The sequence below is a fragment of the Pyrus communis genome, chromosome 3 (genome assembly GCF_963583255.1).
Source record: "Pyrus communis chromosome 3, drPyrComm1.1, whole genome shotgun sequence".
Classification (NCBI taxonomy): domain Eukaryota; kingdom Viridiplantae; phylum Streptophyta; class Magnoliopsida; order Rosales; family Rosaceae; genus Pyrus; species Pyrus communis.
In genome coordinates, this window is record NC_084805.1 from 28,153,024 (window position 1) to 28,172,643 (window position 19,620).

General features: G+C 37.2%; 2 protein-coding genes across 3 annotated transcripts; both read right to left on the minus strand.

Moving 5' to 3' along the window:
• Positions 1-4,323: 4,323 nt before the first annotated feature.
• Positions 4,324-8,486, minus strand: LOC137730080 (uncharacterized protein At4g04980). Its single transcript, XM_068469146.1, has 9 exons — positions 8,084-8,486; positions 7,606-7,800; positions 7,347-7,442; positions 7,120-7,246; positions 5,649-6,990; positions 5,399-5,564; positions 5,131-5,295; positions 4,891-5,043; positions 4,324-4,808 (listed from the first exon to the last, which is right to left on the minus strand). The coding sequence occupies exons 1-9, from the start codon at positions 8,138-8,140 to the stop codon at positions 4,605-4,607; spliced, it is 2,505 nt and encodes an 834-aa protein (XP_068325247.1). The 5' UTR covers positions 8,141-8,486; the 3' UTR covers positions 4,324-4,604.
• A 1,126-nt stretch (positions 8,487-9,612) lies between these two features.
• On the minus strand, positions 9,613-13,747 carry LOC137728965 (COP1-interacting protein 7-like). Of its 2 annotated transcripts, none has more exons than XM_068467782.1 (8): positions 13,512-13,747; positions 13,071-13,247; positions 12,865-12,962; positions 12,467-12,516; positions 12,331-12,383; positions 12,071-12,223; positions 10,038-11,796; positions 9,613-9,925 (listed from the first exon to the last, which is right to left on the minus strand). In XM_068467782.1, the coding sequence occupies exons 1-8, from the start codon at positions 13,562-13,564 to the stop codon at positions 9,743-9,745; spliced, it is 2,526 nt and encodes an 841-aa protein (XP_068323883.1). In that variant the 5' UTR covers positions 13,565-13,747; the 3' UTR covers positions 9,613-9,742. The 2 variants fall into 2 exon arrangements, with proteins under 2 accessions (XP_068323883.1, XP_068323882.1); XM_068467781.1 differs by lacking the exon at positions 13,512-13,747 and adding an exon at positions 13,374-13,498.
• Between the last annotated feature and the right edge of the window lie 5,873 nt (positions 13,748-19,620).

A 19,620-nucleotide genomic window follows, 5' to 3' on the forward strand; every position in this document is an offset into this window, starting at 1 on the left:
ATACATTTAATGATACTATGAAAGTGACAAAATCATATATACCAGCTGCAAATGCACCTGCAAGAATTGATGTCCCTGTTGGACAAAATAAAGTGGCAGCGAATGATTCATCTGGTGCACGCATGAAGCGTGGTAGACCCCTAGGTTCAAAAGATTCAGCCCCTCGAAAGAGAAAGACAAAGGCATAGCTGAATCCAAATGAAATCATTCAGGAAGAGAAAATGAATGAAAAATCCGAATTCATGATTTTGTACTTCCAGAAAAAGAAAATGTTCTTGATGAGACACATGTCCCTGAAGAGACAGCAGTACATGAAAGTAAAGAAATCTCCATAAATTATGCATATACAAATGAATTGTGGGATCGGGATATGTTCGCATTCGCAATAACCACTGAAATCATATTAAATAATGATATTAAGCTCCGCTCTGTTGATGAATGCAAACAGAGACAAGATTGGCTTAAGTGGAAAGATGCAATCCAGGCAGAATTAAATTCCTTGGAAAGGCAAAGTGTTTTTGGACCGGTAGTCCAAACTCCGCCTGATGTAAATCTCGTGGGCTACAAATGGGTATTCACAAGAAAATGCAATGAGCAAAACGAGATAGCAAAATACAAAGCACGACTCATTGCATAAGGCTTTTCACAAAGACCTGGAATTGATTATGAGGAGACATATTCTCTTGTAATGGATGCAATTACGTTTCGTTACTTAATAAGTTTAGTGGTTTTAGAAAAGCTTGACATGCGACTTATGGATGTCATCACTGCGTATCTATATAAAGAATTAGTTACTGACATATACATGAATGTCCCATAAGGACTTAAGTTGCCTGAAACAACTAACAAACCACGATGTATACTCTCGATCAAATTAAGATGATCATTGTATGAGCTAAAACAATCTGGACGAATGTGGTATAATCGTCTCAGTGAATATTTGATCAAAGAAGGATATATCAACAATGTCATTTGCCCTTATGTGTTCATTAAGAAATCCAATTCTGGATTTGCTATAATGGCGGTATATGTTGATGATAAGAACCTAGTTGAAACTTCTGAAGAGCTCAATAAAACTGCTAAATATCTGAAAAGCGAATTTGAAATGAAAGACCTCGGGAAAACAAAATATTTTCTCGGCCTGCAGATCGAGCATTGTGCTAATAGAATTTTGGTCCACCAATCAGCTTACATTGAAAAAATCCTAAAGCGATTTGGCATGGACAATGCTTATCCACTCAGCACGCCAATAGTCGTTCGTTCTTTGGACATTAAAAAAGATCCATTTTGTCAAAAAAAAAAAGATGATGAAATGGTCCTTATTCCAGAAATACCATATATGAGTGCAACATATGTTTTATTATACTTAGCGCAATGTACTAGACCAGATATAACTTTTTCAGTTAACTTGTTAGCAAGGTATAACTTTACTCCAACAATGCGTCATTGGAAATGGGTCAAAGTTGTTTTGAGATACCTTCGTGGGACAACATACATGGGTATTTTCTACTTAGGAAAATCCACAAATGACTTGATCCTTGTTGGATATGCAGATGCTGGTTTCGTCTCTGATTCGCATAAAACCCGCTCACAAACTGGATAATTGTTCACTATTGGAGATACAGCAATCTCATGGCGCTCAACAAAGCAAACATTAGTTGTTACATCTTCAAATCACTTAGAAATACTTGCTTTACATGAAGCAAGTTGTGAATGTTCCTGGTTAAGATCAATGATCTATCATATTCGGAATTCATGTGGTCTACCTTCGAAGATAGACAATCCAACTGTCATCCATGAAGATAATGCAGCCTGTGTTGTCCAAATGAAAGAAGGATTCATTAAGGGCGATAAGACTAAACACATATCGCCAAAGTTTTTCAGTGCACATGAGCTACAGAAGGCTAAAGTTATTGAAGTCAGACAAATCCGGTCTAATGAAAATCTGGCAGATCTGTTCAGCAAGTCTCTACCAAAGTGCACGTTTCAGAAGTTAGTAAAGAGTGTCAAATTACGTTGACTTACCAATCAACTAAATTTGAAGAATACAGAATCAGGGGGAGATAAATATCAGGGGAAACATTTATGATACATGATTGTTGTACTCTTTTTCCATTGACTAGGATTTTTACCATAGGGTTTTTCCTATCAAGGTCTTAACGAGGCAACATAAGCATACTTAACACTATATCAACGATCCATATAAAGTTGTACTCTTTTTCCTTCGCTATGGTTTTTTCCCACAGGGTTTTTCCAAGCAAGGTTTTAATGAGGCAACTGATGTTGATATGTGGGCATCCAAGGGGGAGTGTTGTAAAATTGATGGATTGATGGATGAATGAATGCCCACTCAAAAAGAGTATGACTTAGGAATAGTGTTTGATACTTTCAAAATATTATCATTATATTTTTAATGGTTGTAGTTACGAGAGTTGCTCTATAAATAGAGCATTTCGTCTGTTATCAAATGCACGGCGAAAGAAAGCAAGAAAAATAATATCAGTATCCCATCCTCTCTTTATCTATCATCCTTTTTGTGTTATAGCTACTAAAGTCATAGTGTGATATTTTGTACCTACTTTGCTTCTGTCCTTAGAAAGGTTATCTCTCTAACTTTTATCTATTTATAACAGAATAAAAATTGTGGAAATTTAGTTGCTTTTTAAAATCTCTTTTAATGATGATTTGGCTTCAAAAATTTTCTTTTTACAGATTTATTTGTTATGAAAATTTGTTTTCATCCTTTAACGTTTGACGTTCTAACTATATAGTCTTTTTTTTTATGGCCTTTTAGCCAAAATGGTTATTAAGATTGACATAACTCCTTATTTTGGTCATCGACAGTGAAAATCAATAGAAGTGATCTTTGAGTTTGTCCATTATAAATAATTTTGATCATTCCTCGAAAATTCTATCAATATCCTAGTTAAGTAGAGGGTTGGTTTGCCAAAAATACCTCTAAAAAGGTGGTCACGTGGTTCCTCATGTGACAATTTAACGAGGATATTGACAAATTTTTAACGGAGTTACTAAAATGATGTACGATAGACAAACTCATGAACCACTTATCGATTTTCATTGTCAAAAATTAAAGTAAAGAGTTGTGCCAATCTCAAGATCATTTTAGCTAAATTTTATTATATAAAGGCTAACAGTGACTCTGAGAGCATAATTAAAGTGTTACAATTGTGAAATGTAGATGAGGTATTTGATCAAATTCAAATTCCCTCTCACAGAGCAAATGAAGTTCTTGTTCGCTACATCTAGAAATTAACAATCTATTTAATGAATTTGATAGATAAACCATAAAATAAAAAGGTGCCATATCCATGGCCACTATGCTTCCATCATTCATCTATTTAATTAATTACTTGCTCAAATGAGGGAGCATATATTTATATATATATGAGTAATACTACATTTATCATCTATTTATATCATTTTTCTGATTAAGGTAGAATCTGCTGACATATATAGGTTATATCTCTATGAAAGAGATAGTACAAATATGTGAAAAGAGTAGAATTTTACTATTTTTGTGTGTACACACACACACTTAATGAAGATGTTGTTGCTTAAAGAATAAATATAATTAAGAGATTTGATTATTAGGTAAAGCACTTCCGTTCAATACCTAATATTCTTTGTATATCCTTAATTACAACTCCCTGTTCATACCTAATATTTATGGTTCTTGTAAATTCAGAGACTAGTATTTTCTCTCTATTTTCCTTTCTTTTTCTGACTATATATTAGTGTTGATTTATTATGACCGCAAGGCTAGATTAACATAAGTTCAAATTTCGCGAATAACAAGTTAAAAAATATTTTATTTTTTCATCCTTTAAAAAAAAAACCTTTTTAAAAAAGGGAAATAACGGAATAGGAATATGCCCAAATAAGAGAGGGCAAAAACAAGAAAAATCCAGAAGCCGAAGGAGTAAACCTTGATCTAAAACATTGCCTCTTTTATGTGTCTTTGATGTTTTTCTTTTGGCCAATTTTCTTCCTAATTGTGCCTTTGGCATTTTTTTTGTCAATTCTTCCCTACCTACAACCCTTAACTCGTTAAAAAACTATGAATCTAGATACTGTAGTCTAGAGCTAATTCAATGCTAGAAGAGATCCCAAGTACGGATATTCATTATCCCGGTGATAAAAATAAAATAAAAAACTTGTATCAGTATCACCAAGGTTATTAAGCATAAAATTGTATATGAAATATGAAATCTTCAACTCATGGAACTAATTAATGTAACAACTCAGACATGTATGTATATATGTATATATGTATATATGTGTGTGTGTGTATAAGAAGATACAATTTACAAGGACACAACAAAGACAAGATCTGTACTCATGTCGGCCTTGGAGTGGTACTTATTAATTCCTAATCAAAATCATACTCAATACATACAAAGCCTTAATTTTTTTACAAGATTTTTTTTGGACCGGATTATTTACAAAGGTCACAACAAAAGAAAAATGAACTTTTTTTTGGTTTTACAGAAACAGAATGCTGTTAATCATACGGAGATTAAGTTATGGGTAATACTACGATTTATTGCTTTCAAAGCCCTTAAGACCATCTGGGAATTAGGGTTTCAGTGGTGCTGCGGTTCGGACTCAATTTCATTAGCCAGTTCTTTTGTGAGCATGTCAGCCCGATCATCATGCCCACCAGCAAACGTATAAACCCTAAAAGCAAACTGAAAAGCCCTCCACAGCATTTTAACACAAATCTTTGTTTGCTTCTGATCAGTTTTTGTTCCAGTACTCTTCTCTGCAGCCTTTGCTTCTCTCCTTTCCTGCATCATATAACAGGTCAAACTCTCTTTTCCAAATCATTGTTATATGATTGTTTAAACTAATTAACTCTGAGTAGCTAACCTTTAGTGCCATCTCCATGCAGCTCGAGGAAACATCCACCATGGCTTCTTTGATCCGGATGAGGATATTGAAGTCGAAATGGATATTCTGGCTCTGAAACTTCTTGGCTTCGTCGTCTTTAGTTCGTTCCATGGCGTCTATTTCTCCTTTGATCTGTGTATTACATTTTTTTATTAGTTTATGGAAAATGGAAAGAGACAATTAAGTAATTAAGATTGTATAAAATGAACATTTATGCACCTTATTGAAGTAGCGTTCTGCCTTGTCAAGGAGCTGACCCAATGGAGCCACTAGTTTCCAATTCTGCAGTTCAGTGAGCATTGTATTTAATTTTTTGTGCAGTGCTGCTGCCATCCTTATTGTTTCCAACTTCTTTGTTGGGAACCCTTCAATCCTTGATAGCACCTACAATTCGCAAAACGGCATGTCATGAAACACGATCATGAAGTGATCATATAACTACTATGGAAATGAACAAAACTAAAGCGGACAATGAGTGGTTATTGACCTGTGACTCATCAGTCAAGTGTTCAAGAACAGATTCGACTTTCTTGTGAAACTGCATCAGCTCATTCATGTCTTTTGTTTTGAAAGAACTAAGGGTAGTTCTCATTTCCGTGATAGGCTTTGTATACTTCTTAACATCTTCTTCAATTTGTTGAAAGTATGCTGATCTGAGACACAAAAAGTAGAAACTTATATGATTTTCGGTTTATTTGGCTTTGAGTACTTAGATTACTTATCCGTACAAGAAATACCTCTTTGTCATCTCTGCTAGAGCATCAGCCATTCCTTGTTTTCCGCCAGAGCTGCTTCCAACTCCGCCCTTTCTCCCATTGGATGCTTTTCCATCCAAGCTAGATCCTTCCACCTTTCCCTTGAGAAGGCGATAGAGACTCCCCATTTGGGATGATCTCTTCAGTTTGGTGTCTTTCTTGGGGCGCAAGGATCTTCCTGCGCCGAGTGCAGGAGGTGGGGGTGGAGCAGCTCCATTTGATGGGCCTTTTAACATGGGTGGTGGGGGTGGAGGACCTCCATTTGATGGTCCTGGTGGAGGTGGTGCGTGTGGAGGGCCGCCAATTGACGATCCTGGTGGAGGAGGTGGTGGTGGAGCTCCATTTGACGATCCTGGTGGAGGTGGGGATGGAGCCACTATTGTTGATCCTGGTATCATTGGTGTTGGTGGTGGGGTTGGTGGAGTTACTGACACTGATCCTGGTGCCATTGGTGGAGGTGGTGGGGGTGGTGGCCCCCCAACTGCTGCTACATTTTGTGGTGTTAATGTTGGTGGCGGCGGAGGAGGTGCTGCAACTTGTGGCTGCAAGGTGGGCATTGATGGTGGTGGCGGCGGTGTTGCAACATTTAGCTTCAATGTGGGTAATGATGGTGGTGGAGGGGGTGTTGGTATTCTTGTTGCTGCTTGTGTATTAGGCAGTGAAAGTTGTTGCGCTGGTGGAGGTGGAGGTGGAGGCGGAGGCGCTGATTTTTGTTGTGGTAGTGTTGGCGGCGAGGAAGGCAATGACAATTCTGTGGTGTCTGCTTCCAATGTTTCAGGGGTTGTGGTTGGAGTTTCAACATCATCACTTGTGTTGTCTATTCCCTTTCCACTAGAGTTCTCATTCAAACTCAGATTTGGGGCTACTACTTCCTCATCTGTTGCTGCAATTTTCTTTTGAGGGTTGCTCTCTAATTCTGTCCCAATTGATGGTTCCTCAACCAAATTTTCAATCTTTTCCATACCATCGCCGGTGCCATGAGCTCCTTGTTTCGACAAGTGAAGAGACAAGTTTTTAACATCAATTGGATTCAGCTTCCCAACTGCTTGCACTCTCAAAGTCCAAAGCAATGGTGATTTGGAACCAATGTTGGCCTTCTTTCGTGATCTAGAAGAACCATCAATCTCGGGAAGGACAGAAGATGGAGTGACCGGAGAAGGGCAGGTGGAGCCTGAGGTGCAGCTTTCCGAATCGCTCAAGAGCTTCCCGAATGAGCTATTCCGAGGGCTGTAATCTTCTCCTTTCTGGTCATCCTGATCCATCATATCGAACTTGTCCCATGCCATCTTCATCAAGCAATCAAGTGTTCCCAACACCGTCTCAACTACAAAATCGTATAGAGTTGCAATCAGCCTTAACTTAAAATTTCACAAAAGGAAGAAACTGTTAGATTGTTGCTTCCTTTGCCAAATGGAGAGGCCTCATCTAGTCCTAGAGAAAAATTTGAACCTACCGAGTTGCTCAGAATTGACATTCTCCTTGAGTGATGGGAATTCATATCTCGGTTTGTCCAACCTGTCATAACTTGTCATCCAAGACTCTCCAATAGATTTCAATGCCTTGCAGAAGGAGGCCAGGACCTGAATGCAGATGTTTAATTTGTACATAAGCTTAATGGTCTCGAGTATAATTACATATGCGTTTTAAGCCATTTCTTATGGATCTTAAATTCTTAATTACCTTTTCTATAGATGCTCCCTTTATTTCTGATAACTGTTTATGTAGCACAATTTCAGGGTAAAGTTTCTGTAGATCCCTCATCAACCTCATTACCATCTGCAAGCAGAAAATAATAGGAACATTAAACAAATTGTCGTTTAATCCAGAAAATTAAACAAGATTTCAACAGAAAAACATCTTCTTTTAGGGAAGTGTACGATGACATTTTTAGAGTTACTGTAAGAGCTCTTTGGAAAAAGGAAAAAAAGGGGACACATACCTCATTTGTGGCAGCAGAAGCATCACAAGCTGGTAGGTCGATGATGTCCCTGAAGAAGATGATCTTCTTCCGGAGCTCAGTCATCCGAACCCGGTTGCCTGAATCTTCGGAAGACCTATCTTTTGGCATGCCTCTCCTAGAAGCATTCTTCTGTTTCACAGGAAGACCCTTGGGCTCCCTAGAGTCTTTCATTGCCTGCAAGAGCAACTCTTTTCATAACCATTTTCTAGTCTAGACCTTATTGCTAATCCATACCTAATCAAAGATTATTTTCTTTTATGAACCTTACTTAAAGATTTATGGCTACATGCAACAAATTTAATCTGGACAAGAAACAAGGCTGCCATGTTTCCTTATAGAATATTAGCATGCCTAGATGTAGATGGTCAGTTTTTGTTAGAAGCTAGATTTAAACACGATGTGTCACATATATATAACACATGCTTAAGGAAATTAAACATGGAAGCACAAAAAGTACCTTAATTCCAGAAGGCTTGTGACGAAACAATGGACCGAAACAGCTTCCGATAGCCATGGCTCGAACCTACGCTGAGACTTGCGACGAAACAAAGGTGATTGTGGTGATGATGATTGAATGACGAAGAAAACAACGACGACAAAGATGATGACGATGACAATATTGTTAAATGATCATACAACTGGGTTTTCAACAATTACTGGTCAGCACACCTTTAAAGCTTCATGTGAAAAGAAAACAACTCCAAAATATAAAATTGTAATGCGTTCAACAAGATGGAAACACAATTTCTTCGAAAAAGAAAATGAGATAAAAACACAATTACGTGCGAGGCACTTAATCCTTGGGTTAATTAGTATGTACAAGAAACTGGAAAAACCATTTCTTTCTTTCAGCCTTGGAACTTTCTCTGAAAAGAGAAGCCAAGCAAAATCAGAATGGCAAAGTCCCTTTTATTGAGGAAGATCATCTAGTAGGCTGTAGCCGTCTCAGACCTAAACTTTCCTTTCTTTTTTTTCTATTTTATTTTTAATTAGGTTTTTTAATTAATTAATTACCTGTTTAGTTATCTAAATCGTGCATTCCTTGATTGCAGGAACTGGTGCTAGATTTTGATGGCTGGCAGCTATTACAGAACGATACAGCTTCTCACTTGAGTAAGATGAGGTGGTGGTTGTATTATCGTTGTACCAGAAAAATCTGAAATTTCTAAATTTTATTTTCTGTATCAATTATCCATTTAAACAAAATTGATGCCATAATTAACTAAAAGCATCCTTATCAAAAGTTTTGTTATCGAGTGATAATTACGTGCTTATGTTCTAACATATACACGTGTCTGTTTATTAATACAATACATATATATATATATATATATATATTTTAGTTAAACATTTTCAACAAAGTTTATAATAAAATTTTGTACGAAATATCCTACATCGACTAGGTCAAAATAAAAATACCTATACGTCAAATATATAGTAGCTAAGGTCTTGATTACTCCAAAAAACGTGGTGTTATTAGTCAATGTTCATATCTCATTTGTTTTCCATTTTTGATTTGACTTGACAGCAAGTACCCCAATTGGCGATTAGAAAGTTGGAACCTGGAACATTTCTATCCTCTTCTTTTCACCAAATTTGGGCAGTGAAGCCTTCATATATTAGGTCGTTTGCCTTGGTCAAACAGAGAGTTCTGAGTCCGTGGTAGCCTTTGCAAAGGAAGATGCTTGATATTGTAATTTCACAATAAGAGGGACAATTGTTCGTGTAGTTTGTATACTATGTGGATATAAACACTTCAACCCATTTGGTGAAAATTCCAAGTGCGACCGTGGCCAGCATGGACAAGGGAGGTTCTAATGTTTAATCAAGAATATACCATTTTGAGTCGCATGATAAAGGGAGACACTCACGTGTAGATACTTGAATTTAAGTGGTATTAGCATTTAGTAAGTCGAGAAGAATCACTTTTTTATTATTCCAAATTGCCAAACTCAGCATCCCATGAATAAATAAATAAGCAAAACGTAGAGGCATCATGCCAAAGGTATATGTCTATAAAAATATATAGCTGGGGATATTATACAAACAAATCATGAGATGAACAAATATGTATTGCAGTTTGAAGAACTCATGTACTCAACTGCTTTGTATCCATTTACAGATTTAGAGTTCTCTTGGTAGGTTGTAGTTTACTCTTGGGAGAGCCCTTTGCCGTTTTGCCTTCTAATGAAGCTCTTCTGGGTGCTACTGGAGAAAAGCCAGCCGCTGCAGTTTTCTCAGCAATTCGTTTTTGGCGTTCTATCCGCAGTTCCTCCATCTTTTGCCGAATTTCTTCTTCCTGTATACAAGCACATTCTCATCAGATTCCATAAAAAGAAAATCAAAAGTACGACAATGAGAGGTATCCAAATAAATACTACATAATAAGCAACTGCACACTCATTATTTACCTTCTCGAATTTGCTCTTTTGTATTGTAGGCCCCCTTGTAGGAAATACTTTTTGGCTTTTGATATCAGGTCTGTTGTTAACTAGGGATCTCTTTACGATGTTAGACTTTGCTTCTTTACCGCGTTCTTTTGGTCCAGGAACTTTATTGCTCTTCACATTGGTTGCCATACTGTTCGAAGCAGGCTTGTTATCCACACGATCAGTTGTCTCAACACCAGAATGTTTTCTATTTGCCTCGGTAAATGAAATATCTGCTCCGTAGTCTATAGTCCAAGAAATTTCAGCGGACTCCAGGTTGGAATCCCTTTCAAGAATCATGCTAAGGTCATCTGGCTCAGATGTTCGAGTCTGTGGAGTATCCATAACTCCATTTTCCTTACGCGCGGCTAAACTCAGATTGTTGTCCATGCTTATTTCTGTTTTCCATGGTGATTCATACATATCATCAACTGCTGACCGAGACTGTATAAAGAAAGAATCATCCCCGCATACATTGCTTTCTCTCTCCGACGTGAAGATGCAATCACCATCAAAAAATGTTTGCTTCTTTGGTACTTTCTGGTCTTCTGTACTTTTTGAATGATTCACGTCAAACCAATCTTCTCCCCTTACAGTCCTGGTTACAGTAGACTCAGCAGCAGAAGCAGAAAAGGCAGACCTAATTTCAGTTTCTGATTTTGCCAATCTCTGCAAAAGTAATATGTCCTCATCTGCACAATCTTTTCTCTCCATAACTGAACTGAAATTTTCTTCATTCCGAAAATCTTCCAACTTAACCTCATAGTCATTTGTTCCATTCCTCTCCATCGCAACCAAAGGATCAGTTGCCACTGAAACTGTTAGTTTCTTTGGAGTTCTCTCGAGATTGAGCCCCAAATTAGGCCTCTCTGCTAATGAATTACCATCTTCAGACTTCGCTATCAAATGTGCATCTTGAACATCAATGGGGACTACAGCACGAACTGTCAAATCCTCATTACTTGATCCATTAAACATAGAGCGACTCTTCTCCACATCTCTTTCTTGCAAGTGTGACTCATGGGATACCTCCAATACTTCTGCTTTCTCAGTCACCTCATCTGAAAAAGATTCATCAGAAACTCCTCCTTTATTACCATCCCTCCTCTTGGGGGTGATGTAGTTGATGTTTTGAATGACCACTTTCCGCGAGGATTTCTTCTTAAACTTCTTTCTGGATGAATTCTCCATATCAGAATGCTTTCTCTCTTGATATGTCTCTGAATCTGAATTAGTCTCAGAAGTGGAGTCACTGGACTCAGTTTGGTTGCCTTCCCCTGAGTAGTCAGGTCGTGTTTTATTCTTCTTCCTTCTTCTTGAAGATGGCTTCTGAATCCTATGATAATTCGGTTCCCGACCATTGCTTGCTTCATCCATGTTGGGAGGCCATTGCATGTTCCTTGGATAATGAGGAGGAAAGGACTGCATAGTAGGGAAAGGATATCCATGATATGGAGGCAACTGGTTTGTATGGCCTAGTGAACCATAAAAGTACTGAGAATTCAGATGTGGAAATGGCATTGGCGCTTGAACTTTTTCACTACTTAGGATACCGCTATTGGGAAGATTTAACATAACATTTTGATTAGTGACCTCTGCTTCATTTGTAAGTGTAATTTCGGACGCTCCCCTGAATTGCAGATCTGATGAAGAACAGGCCACTACTGCTGCTACTTCTTTTATCCATAAACCATCTGTGTGCTTTTGCTTGTATAATTCCTTGAAGTTAATGCATGCTTCCCTACAAATAACCAACACTTGATCTTAAGAAACTCCAGCAGGCTCAACATTACAGCAAAATAAAATGCACTAAATCTAATTTCTCCAAAATGACGTGAAAAGTAGACCATGAAAATGCGATTAGAGTAAACGACAGATACTAATTTGCAAAACAAAAGAATCCGAGGTCCATCTGGTGGCTGATATGATATCACCTAAGTGTAGATTTCAAAAAAAGAGACTAATGAAACAAAACATAATTCAAATAATCAACTTTACTGGTTACAAGTTTACACCTTAAGCGTGAAGCACCAAATGCATCCGAAAAAGAAATGAGATCATCCATATTGTAGATTTCAAAACCAGCAACAAGGCCACGGGCATAAACCATGGCTTGCTGTTTCTGAAGCAATGCCACTCGAGTTTGAAGAAGGTGTTGAAGGCAAACCCTGTCATATTACAATAAAACTGAATGAATCAATGACAAAAATACTGAAAGACACTGCAAGTGAGACTAATTCATTCATAATTGTAGCTATCCAAAAGAAATAGTTACTTGGAGTTTTCGTTTTTTACAACAGCCCCTGCTTCTTCAAGCTCACCTCTTTTCTGAAAAGAAAAATATAGTACTTAAGTAATGAGATCATTCTTTGAGAATACCTCACTTGTTATGTAATCTATATATAAAATACCTCCAAAGAACCAGCTGATTTCCTTGTACTCTGATTAGCAGATACAACTCCTGATAAACCAAGATTAATTAGGGATCAAATTGCAAAGTTCAAGTCCTCATTCGATCCAAATCAAAGAACATTCTTTCCATAATGTAAGAACATTATCTGATATATCGAATGCCTAAACCTAGCCTCCAAACCCAATTATCAAATAGAGAAAAACAACGGTTTTTAATGCCGGAAAACGAGCAAGATGATCAATGCCCAGAGTTGGATTTGCCCTAAGATCACTAGAACAGAAACAATACATTCAACACAAAAAACAGAAATTACCCAATACAGCACCAGAAAGGTTGATCTTAAATCATAAAACCCATAAATTAAAAATGAAAAATTCAAAGATTTTGATGAGATACCTTCCTCCAGTTGAACTGAACTCTCAATCTGCAAAATCTCCTTTTCAATACTGACAAACCTCTCCAGAACAGCTGGGGTGCTAACAAACCTCACAAATCTGCCCCACAGTACATAATTAAAGAGAACCAAAATAAATTTTTTATCCAAATTAGAGATTAGAAATTGTATCAGTGAGAAATGACTCAAAATTTGGGAACTACCGTACCTTTGAAATGTGGATTTGGTGAACCAGGGTGCCATTTGGGTAGGCGGGCGAAGAGTAATGGAATACCCACCTCTGGAAATCTCATCTTTTACAGATTTGAGGTGAGAAACAAAGGGTTGGAACAACCCAGATGCTAGTTTCTCAGATTTGGCTCCATAGAAGATCACCAAGTCACATCTGCAGTCATTTAATTTAGACACAAATTAGAAAGAAATTCAAGATTAACACTAAGCAGAGTGAAATACAAATTAGTCATAGTGGGCGAGAAAGTGGAAAGAGTGCAAAAGGAAGTGATTTCTGTACATTATTTTTCTCTCCATGCACAGTCTGTTTGTTGGATTGAATAAATCAAAAGAGAATTGGGCTACAAAAATAAACAGGATCATACTGTAGGAGAAAAGGGTTGTGCGGAAATCATTTGCCGAGTGCAAATATAGCTACCTGGTTCGAGTTGGAGTGAGCTGAAACAAAGCATGGTCGAGGGGAGCTTCCATGGCGGAAAATGGAAGAAAAGAGAGACTACAACTGCAAGTGCATAGTTTCAGTGTGTATATTGCAAACGGTAGAATGTCATATTCCTGGAACGTGCATGTCACATTCCCACAGTAGTTCCAAGTTGAAATGGAGGAGACGGAGAAAGAGCAAAACAGTTCAGAGACAGCTAGGAAGTGATGAAGCTTTGCACATGCCAATCATAAAGGTGGGCGGGATTATAGAATCATAAAAACTATTTTGGGAGTTGTCATGTTGTACAGCTTGATATCAAAATCCATTAGAATCCAAAAACATGACTAAGCGTCTCGTAATACATTGTCACATGAAGAGGCTTACGCATATAACTTATATTAACAACCTGTTTCAATGTGGAAGGAAGAAAAGAAAAAAAAAAAAAAAAAAAAAAAAAAAAAACTCTAGAACCTATGACCACTTTCAATATCTAAAGGAGAAAAATTCGATAAAGGATTAAAAATGAGAGTCACAATTTTTGCGAGAAAATATGCCTGTTGACTTTTTATAAGATTTTTTGCGCGTGTAGTGAGAACATAAGGAAATAGTTGCTCATCCCTATCTGTTATTGGTCGTTAAGTGATTATTGGCTGTTGGTTGTTGCTTCTTCGTTGTCCCTAAGTGGCATAAAGGTCGGGGCTTAAGCCCCACGCAAATAGATTTAATGACCTTACTTGGTGAGTTGGTGTACAAGCAATCCTGATAGAAATTAGTAGATAACATGATAGTCGAAGAAGCAAGGCACTTAATGATAGTAAAATGAAGAAGTAAATCATGGAAAGCGGGGTACTCAATAGGGAGAGGTTCTTAATAAAAAAAAATAAAAAAAAGTGAAGAAATGTTGCGAGGTCAATCACTTAAGTGTATATGCGGACACCTGGAATGTGAAATCCCGTTCCCGGATTTCACTATTTAAAATTACGTATTTCGTATTCGTATTCATAGTTTATACGCTTTTATATTTACGGCATATAGTTTTTTTTCAATAAGTAAGAGGAGGAAATTGCCCCTATTGTATTAAACGGGGATTCTTCGCGGACGTATTTGATCCTTTCATGATTTTTCAGATTTCTTTACATATTCAGATAGTACGTCTCGATATGGATGTGTGGGCATAAACAGAATGTAATTTGGAGTTATAACGAAGAAGTTATAAACGAGTAAAGACAAGGGCGAAATGGTCATTTGATCATAAATCTAGAAGGCTCCAGCAAATATGATGTGCCATGTGTGTGGCTGTGATTGGAGAAGGAAGAGAGAAATGTGATTGGAGAAGCAATAGAGAAATGAGAGAAAGGAGGGGGTGCTGCCCAATCAGAAAGGGGGAAATGAGGGAAATGAGGGGATGAGAAAAGGAAAGAAACCGGATCTCAAAACCTTTGACCCGATGACCTGGTTCCTCCACACTCCCTGATGCCGATTCTGGCATTTTTCCGATGATCAAAGGCTCGCCACCACCTGGAAAACATTTCTCATCATTCCCTTTTCCATCTACACCCAAAAACCAACGAGAATTGACCTCGATTTCGAGAGATTGCACCGATAGGTTTCGTGGGTGCACGATGGCGAAATCTGCCATTTCTGAAATGTTTTCCATCGATCACCACCACCAAAATACTCTTCTCAAGCCCAGGAACAAACCCCAAACAATTTTGGGGCGATGGTGTAGCAGGGAAGTCGAATCGAAGAACACCATTTTTGGGGTTTCGACAAATTGAGGATGATTTCAGGTGTTTTCCGGCCGAATTGGACTTCGGCCTAGGTATGAAAGTTCTTCCCCGTGTTGTGTTCTACAATTTGTAAAATTTGGTAATTTTTGGAGTTAGGTGAATTTTTCGGCGAGTCGGGGCAGCCGACCCCCACCTGTGGTAGCGCGTGGCTAATAGGCCAACTTTGTCTTTCTAGGCTAAATGCAATATTCTGATTTTATATTTGGCATCCGATTGATGAAATTTAGTCGTTTGAACATATTTTCGTTAAGGTCCGCCACTTGATCATTATAACAATCGATAATCCGGGTCTTGTAGATCTTGATGAATTGAATTTTTAAGTTTGTATAACTAATTGTTGACTGCTACTTAATTTTAGTGATTGGCAGAGATCTGACCGTTGGATCGTCTCGAAATTTTAGGATATTGTTCTAGAAAATAAATGAGACTCTTGGAAAATTACGGATCGGAAATCCGTGGACAGATATTTCAGATCGAATTACGTAGGGTTGTGGACCCCACCGTTGACTGAGATTTGACTTTTGGTTAACATGTCTCAAATCGTTTTAAATACTAAAATTAGTACTACTAGAGTCTAAGTGAAGTCTAGTGGGCCTACATTGGTTAGTGAGTGACTTTAATGTATGTGATATGGTTATTACCCTGATTTCGTATTTTGTATCCTTTATGGATATCACTTGATTTTATAAATGTGATTTCTATTGAAATGTGAATTTTTTTTTTTTTTTTAACTATTTACCTATTGATCTATGTTTATTAAATGTGATTTGACTTGTGTATTGAAGATATTTGTGAAATGTGATTTGAAATGCATGTTGGATTGTTCGTTAAATGTGAGGGATAATAGTGGACCGTTAACCCATTGTCATGAGAATTCGTTGCTTCGTTATCATTTCATTTCTTGCTTTGTTAATCCATTCTAAATTTAGTACTTATGCTTGTTTCATTTCGTTGAGCCTTCATGAATTAAGTAACTTGATTCATGTCTTATTTCTTCAAGCCGTTGTTATGTTTCTTGAACTTCCGCTCGATTCCATTGAGTGGTCCAGAATCATATCCTGCTTTGAATTTATTGAGTGGTCCAATATCCATTGTACTCCGTGATTCTGTTGAGTGGTTTGGAATTGTATCCACTTGGATTCCGTTGAGAGGTCTGGAATCCCTTCTACTCCGCGATTCTGTTGAGTGGTTCGGAATCGTATCCTGGTTTGGATTTCGTTGAGTGGTCCGAAATCCCATTTGGTACTTTGGTTCTATTAAGTGGTCTGGAACCCGATGTTGTTGGATTTTGTTAAGTGCTATGAAATCACATCATTGACTTCGCTGATTCGTTGGATTCGGTCTAAATTGAGAAAGCTTCAGAGATGTAGGCTTCGACTGAACTGTGTTACTCTAGCCCTATATTTTGGTGTATTGTATGTACTCTTGTTTGGGTTATGGTTGATGTTTAGTGTGGTACTCTATGTTGTCTACTAGGAAGTGTTTTACGAACAGTTCAGAGTTTAACAAATGGTGAACTACGAATGGCTTGATCTCGTCGGAGGGTACGTAGTCAGTCTAACAAAGAGGTTAGATGCAGCCATAAAGTATACGAAAAATTACTACACAATCTGAATCTTGTGTTCTGCTTTGCCTATATCCTGGAGGCGGGGTATGTTAGATATACGGGTACTTGGTGATATAACGTGCCGATCCTGGACGTACGTCGGGATTAAGGCGTGACATGGAATAAGAACACAGGTTACTTACAATTTTTGTAAAAAGTTCAATTTTTTAGCTTTTGCTATCTCTATTGTGTGCCAAAGTAAGGAAAATGATATGAGTCATAAGGGTTTTCTTGGCCTTTGCCTAAACATCACTCCGGGACCCATATGGAATGGGTCATCCCACTAAGGAAAATGATTTAAGTTGAACAATGAAGAACCTATAAAAATACTAACATGGCCGTCAACATAGTCAGAATGGAGTTATCTATGTTTGTCATAACATCTTCGAAATGTCCTATTGGAAGCTTAAGCAAGTTTTATAATGTTTTATAGAACTTAGTAAAACCGGTTAAAAATCGTGAATTATTGGTTCACATACCATTCTTGAGGTTTCACACTATTTTTTCAGTGACTATTAAAGAAAATGCTACAAGCCAGGCATCATGCATTGCTAAAGTTAATGTCTCTGTTGGGTTTCCATGAATTGATCGCGTAGACAGTGGAAGAGATTTAAGAGAATTAATATATATGTGAAAGGAAATTAAGAAATTACTTAATTTGAAATGTATTTATTTTCCTTCCCCATTCTTTTTCGTCCATAGGTACTGAACAAGACTAATGGCTCAATCAGAATATTATTTAAGAAGGAAAGTTACCGGTAATGAAGGAATTAGACCACTCAACCAATTGCCGTATTTGCAGTTTTTAAGCACGTGACAGAATACCAAAAAGCTCTGAGTTTGGTCTCAACTCTACCGCCTCTCTTAAATTGGCTTTGAATGAAAAAATAAATAAAAGAACGGAAAGTAAAGCATTTAGGATGTGCATAATATATATTTGTGTTTAGCCAAGTTGACTAAAGTAGTGCGTTCCTCCGTTTATACCCAAGTTCAAATTCTCATCCTAGTTGGTTGGATGAATTGTGTAAAATTTAGAATTTACCTGCTGGGATAGCCCTACCCAAGTCAAACTAAGATTTTAAAGGATTTTAAAGAATTTTAAAAATGATAGATTTGATAGGATTTAAGAGGATTTAAGACTACTACAAAATTCATATGGATTTTAAAGAATTTGAATGGATTTAGTTTGTAGATTTTGGTGGATTGTAGTAGATTTTCACATAATTTTTTTATTGAAAAAAAAAAAAGAAGGAAAAATCTTTCCCCTTGTCTTACTGTACTCGATAGCCACTTTATCCCCTCCCTTTTTGGGTCCCCTTTCACACAACCACGGCTCCATCTCTATCTCAATTGATAGATCAACATAACTTTGGTGAGCTTTTGAGCACTACACCACCAACAACCATCACCACCGACTGCCATTTTGTCATAGACGTACGTTGTGGTACTTCAGTAGTGCTTGTAGTACCACATACATTAAAAAATCAGAATGGCTAGAGAGTAGTATTAATCAAAATTCTAGATTGATCATGTCCTTCGATGATCATACATGCCTAATTAAGGTCTAATGGTCATAATAAGAGATTCCACCAAAGTATATGGAGGTTACCTGTGTGTGGCTGGGGGTTGGTAGAAATTTAAGGACTAGCCAGATGGAAAATGATTTGAAATCCTAGGGAGTGATGTAGTCAAACTCGGATTTGAGAGGATTTTAAAAGACTTTAAAATCTTAGTGTAGTCAATTAAAAGATTTTAAAGGATTTTAGAATCCATCCAAATCTAAGTGTATTAAAAAAATTAAGATTTTGGAGGATTTCAATAAGTTGTGAATTTTGTGGGATTTGAAAGCAAAAAGTATATATAACAACCAAGACTAAAAAGAATCCAACTTCACCCCCTAGGATTTCAAATCCTTCCACCACAATCCAAATAAATTTTGTAGAAGTCTTTAATCCTCTTAAATCCTATAAAATCTATCACTTTTAAAATTCTTTAAAATCTTAGTTTGACTACACTTAGTCTTGGTTATATATATATATATATATATTGTCACATCCCAGCTCGGGCACCCACCACATCTCGGGCTCAACTCTATCGTAGCACGATATTGTCTGCTTTAGGCCCTGACCATGCCCTCACGGTTTTGTTTATGGGAACTCACACGAGAACTTCCCAGTGGGTCACCCATCATGGGATTGCTCTCCCGCGAACTCTCTTAACTTCAGAGTTTCGATGGAACCTGAAGCCAGCGAGCTTCCAAAAGTCTCGTGCTAGGTAGAGATGAGAATATACATATAAGGCTTACATGATCCATTCCTCTAGACGATGTGAGATGTTACATATACACACACACACACACACACTCTTCTTGCTCTTAAATTCCACAAAATCCACAACGTATTGAAATCCTCCAAAATCTTAATTTTTTTTTAATATGTGATTTCTCAAAGCTGGTGCTGCATTCAAAGATCAGATTAAGCTGTTTGGAAAAATAATGATAATAAAAAGTAATAGGAAGGTTTACTTTCATTGATGATCAATCATAAGATTACAACTGGTATTTATACAATGGCTTTACACACAAGATAATGCCAACTTATCCTAACAACCTGCAGTCCTATACTACCAAATCAAACCGAATAACAAACTGAAAAATACAAAGCCAAACAATGAGCACTAAGTTTTATCTTTTACAATAGAATTCTCC